We start from the raw sequence: 9538 nt of genomic DNA, 5'->3' as shown, positions 1-9538 counted from the left end.
ACACTATATAAAATCGACTCCATGCGTAGTTGGATAGTAGTAGTATGAAAAAATGGGGTGCATTTAACATGGGAGCCCAGATAATACATAAGTACCGACTATTGCTCTCAGCTGCAATACAATACATAGAACAATACAGTAGGGGATTAGCATATTATTATATCTGACAGCTCTGGCTCACTTAATCCTATTAAAGGGCTAGATGAGGATGCTCTTTCTCTAGTGCCAAGTTACCTACACCTTCTCTAGATTGTAAGCTCTTACGACTGATGCTACATACAGGTACATAATGTATTGGCCCAGAAGGAAGTTTGTTGCAACAACGTAACATTGGAATGCAGCTGAGAAATTCATTCACTTTGCCAAGTGACAACTGGACCCCGAGGAACACTACTGTATGTATGTCTTGTAATACTGACATTTGGTTCCAGCAGAGTTCTGTGGCATTTTACAAATAGACAATAATTATTCTCTTGACTATTGGTTATGCATACCATGTAAATGTCTCAGCTGTGTGTGTCTGACAATTTAACAGCGGTCATTTAATGAAATAGAGGCACATGCGTGGCACTTATAAAAGAAATATCTATCCACAGAAGAAAGTTTCACATAACAATTTCTGCAAATAACAAACAAACCATGTAGCATATAATACAGTACTAATAAACCACACAAACACACTTTCTAGACTATACTATATGAAAAAAAAAACCTCAAACAATTAATTTTGAATCAAAAGTTCTCTGTAGAGATGTCAATGGTCCTGTTGGGTCAATCACTCACACAGTGAGGGCTTAAGGCAGACATCCGCTCTGTGTAACACTGGTTTACTAGAGGCAATATAATAAATACAATTACATCGAAAACGTACTATTTACAGAAAAAGGATTTGCACTGTCAAAATAAACGTATAAATTGTCAGCAGTGGCGGAACTAGTGAGCGGTGGGTCCAGGTGCAAAAATAGAATTTGGGCCCCACTCGTCCACCCCATCCCAAGGGAAGCGGTACATCTGTCAGAATGAACTTAGGTCTACAGTCATTAGGTCGACCCCACTAGGTCGACTGGCAGGAAGGTCGACCTGACTTAAGGTCGACATGGGCCAAGGTCGACATGATTTAAGGTCGAATTTGCATAAAGGTCGACATGAGGAAGGTCGACTGGTCATAAAGTCGACATGGGTTTTTCACTGTTTTTTTATCCGAATGTCGACACAGTCGACATGGACACAGTTGGCAATGAGAATCGGACCCTCGCATTGCTCGCGATGCTTCGGGCACGGTGCCTCGCTGCGCTCGGCACACTATTTTATTCTCCCACCACGCCCTAGTGGATGGTAGGGCATGAAATACCGCCTGTCGGCACATGTCGGCTCAAAAAACAGTGAAAAACCCATGTCGACCTTATGACCAGTCGACCTTCCTCATGTCAACCTTTATGCAAATTCGACCTTAAGTCATGTAGACCTTGGCCCATGTCGACCTTAAGTCAGGTCAACCTTCCTTCCAGTCGACCTAGTGGGGTCGACCTAATGACTGTAGACCTAAGTTCATTCTAATAGATGACCGCTTCCCCTCCCAAGCTCCTAATATGCCACATGGCAGTGGGTGACTGGGAGAGACAGAGGGTTATAGTGTAATGCAGGAGGAGGCAGAGGTTGACATCCAGAGAGGCAGGGTGACATGGGGAATGGTGGGTGATGGGGAGGGTGACAGGAAGACATAGTGGGTGGCAGAGGTACAATACCCTGTGCGTTATGGACAACTGGGGACATGTACTGTGACAGAGGCCCCCACCCCTTGTTCATTCCTCAGTTTGGCACTCAGTCATACAGACATTACCAGTTACTGGGTGTGAGCTGATTTTTATTTAAAAAAAATGTACACCTATCTTAATTAGATGCAATGTGTGGTTGTGATCACCAGCGCTGATTGGTGGCAGTCAGGTCAAGACCACAAAAGGTCCTTCAGACAGTGGTGCCCACCCTGCTCTTCGGCACTGGGCCATTTATGCAGCATTGCTGAAAATGGTCTGCTTAGGGGGGCAATGGACCTGCTGCACCAATGGTAGTAGAACCCCTGATTGTCAGCAGTGCCTACATCAGTTATCGGTCTGCTCTATATAGGTATAGTAAACAACTAATATGCAACGCTCCTTACATACCATAATCTATGCTCAAAATAAGATCTACTGTACAAGCACTGGAGGGGAATAAACAGATTATATAATGGATACCATTATTACATATATTAATTGTGCAATTTATAGTTAAAAAGAGATGTACACTACATGTCCTTTAAACATACATAGTCTCCTCCAACTTCTCCAGGTACCGTCTTTACCAAACGTGACGGCTATATAGATATACTATTTATTTATGGGTGAGGATACATTCCAAAATTCTATACTACTTGTTATGTACATTTGGCTATTGTATTTAGGCTAGTTACATAAAGCAAAATGTTAAATTCTGGGGATAGATAAATAGGTAGATAGATAGGTGATGCTTATTCTATGCTGAACCCGACTGCTCACTTCTTCCTATGTGAAAGCTCTATACTTAAAAATACTATAGTTAAATAAACTAAATTACACAAAATCTCAATCAAATCAATAGCTAACTTTAATATAAAACTTAATAAACTTAAAAGGAGAAAGGTATACTTATTAGTGCCAGGACATTAAATAGCAGTGTCCTGGGTAGTAAAATCTCTATTACCAGCTTACAGAAGTGGGTACCCTTTATCCCAATGACTTGGCTAAACCTAGAGTCACAGTAAGAGCTTCTGGGCACCAGTGCAAATTCTCAACCCATCCTTCCCACACTGAAGTAGATTTACTAAAGTTACTAAAAAGTGGTGGTATTGCTCATAGCAACCAAATTCTAGCTATCAATCCTCTATGTCAGGAATGGGGAACGTTCAGCCCTCCAGCTGTTGTTGAATGGCACATCCCAGAAGGCCCTGGTGTAGTTTTTCTATTTGGCCATGCTAACTCTTGCAGGGCATGCTGGGATGTGTAGTTCAACAAGAGCTGGAGAGCCGAAGGTTCCCCATATCTGCTTTATGTGATTGGTTGCTATGGGCAACTCCTTCAATATTTTAATTTAGAAACTTTAAAAAAAAAAATCTACTCCTTAGTATAATAGTTAACACCCACCAAATAGTTATTTTACCAACTCTGTATGATTTTCTGTCGACTCCTAAAGTAGAAAGCCTTGACTGAATCAGAATGTTACTAAACACCTTTACATGACTGAATGCACGGGAAAAGCCGGGATTTGGTGAGTTTAATTATATTAGAATGAAATAAGTATACTGTACATACACCGGATTAAGTTGGAGCGTAATCAAAAGTATTTTTAAAAAATCAAGGCAACTACGAAATACTGCACAATCCAAATCTGCCGGATAATAACCCTGTACAGATTAAATCAATCAAATATTATTTTGGAGTATGTGCTGCTTGGTTCACTAAAAACAAAATTGTGGAACACATTGTATTAGAATAATTTAATATAAACAACTGTACAGCGCTACAGAGCATGCTGGTGCTCTCTCTCTCTCTCTCTATATATATATATATATATATAAATAAATGTTAATGATGAGTTTAGTTAATATATATGTACAGATATCAGGTGATCAAGCAGAATTGGTGCTTTACAATTACAATAACCGCAGCAGTTGTATTTCTTAATTAATTGTGCTATAAAACACATACTCCCCGAAGCCTACACAGCTAATAAGTTGAACTAAGCACTTATATGCTTTACATAAAGTATTATACATAAACTGTGCATGGCTAAGCTCTTATAAAGTTCTAAGACTAACAACCATTTTTAAGTTTAATTTAATTAATATTAATAGCTCAGATCTATGTAGATTCTCAAAGTTTATACAAATTAGAATTATTCATCAATAAATAACGTTTTACATTAGAAATAGAATAATAAATAATGTACATGTGCTAGATGCCGCGTAGCAATAAATAAATAATTAAAATCATTTTTCTTTTAATACAAAAAAAACACCACTTTAAGGAGCTAGTTATACCCCATTATACAGCAGTCACCCTTCATTTTGTAATACTTTCCTATTGTTGAAAATAACTTAAATGCAAGTCCTACAACTAGCTCCAAGTTTTTACCCTAATTGCACAGGGCTATTTTTACCTATTTACATTTCAAAGGCCTAACCAATAAACTGTGTGCGTGTATATATACACCAAAAACTTCAAAAATAAGGTCTATAAACACTGTTGCACATTGATGGTTCATTTGTCAATAAAGATTAAATGAACAATAATGATAACATTCATAATCTGCAAAATACCGTCTTTAAAAGATTAACATTGTTTAACTCTTCATTGTGTTTTCTACACCCTCCATTATGAAGCCAAACTGAGCTCTGGGTTATACGTCACCTTTTCATCAACTGGTACTAATATAGTCATTATATATTTGGTATTGTGTAACCTTTTATTTTTGCTCTTTGGTTTAAACCCCATTCACTGCACATATAATATTGTACTACACAGCAGTGTAACTTGTACTTGCGGCTTATTAAGATTGGCTTATTTCTATGTTCACAGCGCTGTGGATTGTGTCATTACAATTTAATGACATACATGTAGATTCAGCAATGATCACCTTGACTAGGCTTGTATAACATAAAACAGCCCTCAAATTTCCACTAGAGGGCATTTTCCTTATCACTGTATACATTTTCACCATAAATAAAGACTGAATTTCTTCCTTTCAGTATTTCTCCAGAACCCCTGGATACTAAAATCAAGGCACAACATACCGTTTTGCTGCATCAAATACTCCATGTCCATTTCAAAGCAACAATTCCCCCGATTAGTGCTTTTAAAAACTCAACTGGTCCCAATCTCAAATTTGGTTGAAGACCGTTGTAAAAAGTCATACATCATAGAATATGCAGTAATACTATGTAATGCATTATATTTCACCATTATGCCACGTTCGTGCATGCTCCACCGTGGCTAGGCAATAGTCATTGTTCTGCTTGAATGGTCAAAAAACCACCTTTATACAACTTCTATACTGGTGGCTCATGACGTCATGTGAAGTCAGGTTTTAAATTGCTTAAGCTCAGTAAGTAGTAAGATTTCACTTAATAAATATATATTTTTTTATATGTCAAAAAACTCAGACGTAGTTACTCTAGTCTAGAGGTAGTAAAAGTCCATTATAAATATTCAGTGTATTTCTAGATCAAATACCACATTCTTATATAAAGCACGTGCAGTGCACTCAATGAAGGCAGAATGGGATTTAAAAGAATAAATTGAACTGTCCAACTTTCTGATGCAGCTAATAATAAACATGGTGTTATGACCACCCTGAAAGTAACTTTGAACCATACAGGTCCAGGTGGTACGACAGGTCAATCCAAATCCGTTCCTGCAGCTGAATTCTCAAATTCATTATCTCTTACTCCATTTAACCCGAATAACTCCTCACTCCGTATTTCCCTTATGTTCCTTTTGCCCTGCTGTACTGAAAGAGACTGCAAATGTAGGGCAGCATTTCATTTATATTGTAGAGAAAACTGTGATTACTGCTAACTAGCAAGCATTTTACCGCTTGAATAATTTATCCAGCATAAGCTGAACGATCTGTTTTCTTTACAGAAAAGGTCTGAAGCATTTTGTGTAGCAGGTGCTATCTGGAGAGAGCGCTTGTAAGACACTTTCAAGACGTGTGTGTTATGAAAGCTTGCCTTAGCCAAGAATCTCTTCAAAGTTAACAAGTTGTTTAATCTGTTCTGTGTGCATTGAATGCCTCCGGAGCAGCATTTTCTTGCATTTAGACTCTTTTGGAAAGAGAGGTGCGGAAGGGACAAATGGCTTTGTGCCTGAAAAGAGAACATTAGATATTTTGCTGTGGCCACTTATGTCTGGAATAGGAGGGTGGGGATTGACATTCAATGGTGGAAGGAAGCCTGGCCTGGTTTGACTTATGTGATCTAGCAGTAAAGCCCCAGATCCACGCCTCTCTAGAATGGCATGATTCCTTCTACTTAAGGGTGAGACGGACACACTTTCAAGAGACTCTCTGGAGCCTGATAAAAGGGATGGTGGAGAAAACATTTTCTTTTTTTCCAGAAGAGATTTGCTGTCTTCTGCAGCAGTCGGGCCATGATTTCTCGTGAGCTGCGAATCAGAACTGTAATGATTTGCACCTAAATTCCTCCGTTGAACGATGCTCCTTAAGCTTGAAACAGCCATTGCATGCATTGATTCAGGATCTTGGTCTACTGGAACGTCTGGCCTATTTGGTGTCCCTTCCGGGTAAAGTGATTGTGAATGAATCTCATCATAGGACAGCTTCCTAGGGCCAGAGGGGTCAAATGTTTTTAATAGTTGTGCAGCATCTTTCACATCAATACTCTGATGTCTAGTGAGATAACGCTTGGAATATACTAAGCCATTCATCTTAAGAGACAGTTCTTCCTCAGGGGTGATATCTTGTAATTCCTCTTGTAGAGAAGATACTCTGTGCTGGTGGAGAAGAGATGGTGGAATCTTTAGCCAGGGCTCAGAGTGCAACCTTTGTAGAAGTGGTAACTTTGTTCCGAAATGCATCATATGAGGCTTTTTTATTGGTGAACCCGGCTCCGAGGATCCCTTAAATTGAATTGAGGTATCAGCCTCCTTAAAGTTAAACAATTTTTGCTCTGCTTCCAAAGCATTTGATATGGGTGTTGGAGATGTCTGAAGCTCAATTTCAGAGGGTGACGTACATGGACTTGGAGAATTGTGATCATCAATCCCAGGAGATGGTGGGACATTTAGGTACTGCCTTGTAGTTTGTCTTCCCGATGGAGACTTATCAGTGGTAATGATGATCACTTCTTTGCCCTTTGCCTTGCAAGCATTAAGTAGAATCCGTAGAGTCTCTTTATCTTCTGCATTGACAGCATATACGAGGGCAGAGAATCCTGTGTGATCCTGTAAACTAGGGTCAGCCCCACTCTCAAGGAGCATGGACACCACTTCAGACCCAGCCCTCTCCTTGCATGCATGCATTAAAGCAGTTTTTCCAAATTTGTCTTGTATATTTGGATCTGCATTGTTTTCCAGAAGATATTTAATCATTTTGACCTTGCTTACACTTTGGTGGTCTACGTGCTTAGTTTTACAAGCAATCATTAGTGGCGTTTCTCCACGATCATTGCTCTCATTGATATACGCTCCTCCTTCCAAAAGAAGTCTTGTGAGACGTAGCCTGCTCTGGTAAACTGCTTTAATAAGAGAGTTTCCTTCAGTTGTGATGTCAATGCCTTCATCCATTATTAGTGGGAAATGTTCAGGTTCCTCAGATCCACCTCTGTAAAAAAAAAAATATAATAATAATAAACAATTACTACAAGTATATTGATAATATGTATTATATAACAAGTACTATCTCAATATCTGCATATATATAAAATCCATACAACTTATAGTCCTTTCTATTGTGTAAAGTCCTAAAACTCCTGAAACTTGTAAGTTAAAGCCTCTGGTTGAAAGTCCAGCATTATAATTTCATTCCTCATATGTGAGGAATCTGGGAGGGTTGTCCCATATATTCAAAAGTCTCCTAGATAGAGTAGGCAATTATGATGCAAACTTTGCATAATATAGAAGTGTAATATTTGGGTTGGTTGGGTTGGGTTGGTTACATGGGGCAAAACTTTCCAGTTTAAAGAAATTGTATTGGTTACATGGTGTCCTTGCTCCATCCACTTCAAGCTTTATCCTGGGATGGCTCGGCTTAAATGCTCTATGCTGCTAACATGGTACTGTGCAATACTGAACTGGCCATCTGGATGTTCTTGCAAATGCCATTAGGGCCTATGGCAAGATGGGCAGCAGACAGTGGTGGGTTTTCCTAGCGGAGCCACAGCTGTGGGCAAGAACTGCCAGGGATTTTAGTTGCTCTGAGCTCCAGACCAGTGTACCCATCCAGATCTCCTCTACACGCAGGCCCCACTTCTCCTCAAGATCGTGCAGAGGCTAAAATACCACCTGTGGTCACCCCACCAATGGCTGTCAGCCCTTTGCAGTCAGACTTGATCATGGTGTGATTTTGCCTAATGCAGTACAATGCCGTGCTAGACCTTCCAGAGCTGGAGAAGAGGAGCAAGTGAGGTGGAGGAAGAGGAACAGTGTACCAGGGAAGATTAACACTGGGAGGATATATGGCCCCTGAAACCTTATCTTCCTTATTCACCTCATCCCTGACTACCACTCCCCTGACAACCTTATTTTCCTTATTCATCTCTTCCCTGGCTGGCACTAACCCTAAAAAAACATATATTCCCTATTCACCCCATCCCTGACAATCACTTCCCCTGACAACCTTATTTTCCCTATTCACCTCATTCCTGACCGTCTCTCTCTCTCACAACCTTATATTCTGTATACCTCCCAACCCTGACTCCCTATGACTTTGTCTTCCCTATATCACCATCCCTCTCTTAAGACAACCTTATCTGTCTTATACATGCCCATATATCCTGTCCATGCCACCTCTGACAATCCTATTTTCCTTATAACCCCATCCATCCCTTCATCTTCCCTATACCCTTAGCGTGACACCCTCTGACAAGCTTTTCTTCCTTACACATGCATTACATCTGACTGTGACTCCCTGTGACAACCTTCCTTCTCTATATTTACACTCATCTCTGATTTTGACTTCCTGCAACAACCTTCTGCCACCAAATAGGACTGTAAATACTGCTCTGGATGTTGGTGAACATAGTTTCTGTTGAGCCTGCCAATGGCCAAAGGAAGCAGAGCAGCTGGAGCTAGGAATATACTATGGACATGTAGATACCTTGCTGCCTTCTCCTGCTCTAAATGTGTATAGTGTGAATAAGTTTCTCCCCTATTTCTCCTCCTCTCTCCCAGGTCCCCTATTCCTCCTTGTTCTCCCCTTACACTCTCTCTCTTTTTTCTTTCTCTTTATTCCTCCTCTACCCCTCCCCCCCCCCATTACTCCTTTATTTTTCCTGATTCCTCCTCTTTCTCCATTTATTCCTCCTCCATCTACTATCTGCTTCTATTCCTTCTATCTCACTCCCCCCATTTTCCCTTCTTTTCTCCATATTTCTCCTCTTTGTCTCCTTATTCCTCATCCCCATCTCTCTTCCTCCCTCCTCTATCTACTGTCTCCATCTATTCCTTCTATCAGACCCCCCCATTACTCCTCTTTTCGCCCTATCCCTCCTTTCTCCATAGTTACTCTCTTTCTCATCTCTCCCTATTCTTCCTCTCTTTCTCAATTCTCCTGTAATCCTCCTCTCGCACATGTCAACCTAGTAGTCCTCACACTTTCTCTCTCTTTCATGTCTCCTGCTACTCTCTCTCTTTCTCTCTCACACACATCTCCCCTAATAGCCCTCTTTCTCTCTCACACATCGCTTGCTATTCCGCCTCTGTCCCATCACACAGGCGGTTGTGCCCGGTGCCAGAAGCTGACACTGAGGAAATATTCATCATGATTTGCGCATTTTGCTGTTGAG

General features: G+C 40.3%; 1 protein-coding gene across 1 annotated transcript in view; it reads right to left on the bottom strand.

Annotated features, from left to right (window-relative positions):
- Positions 1 to 1527: 1527 nt before the first annotated feature.
- ANKRD34B (ankyrin repeat domain 34B) overlaps positions 1528 to 9538 on the bottom strand; it is a 40124-nt gene continuing 32113 nt past the window's right edge. Inside the window, exon 3 of the mRNA XM_083151863.1 lies at positions 1528 to 7356. Within this exon, the coding sequence (XP_083007989.1) occupies positions 5748 to 7319 (1572 nt within the window). The 5' untranslated portion in view covers positions 7320 to 7356 and the 3' untranslated portion in view covers positions 1528 to 5747. The remainder of the gene's footprint in view (positions 7357 to 9538) is intronic.

Source organism: Crinia signifera, chromosome 1 (genome assembly GCF_055691185.1).
Source record: "Crinia signifera chromosome 1, ASM5569118v1, whole genome shotgun sequence".
NCBI classification, from domain to species: Eukaryota; Metazoa; Chordata; class Amphibia; order Anura; family Myobatrachidae; genus Crinia; species Crinia signifera.
Note: the sequence above shows the minus strand (reverse complement) of the source record. Positions and strands in the feature narration are given on the sequence as shown.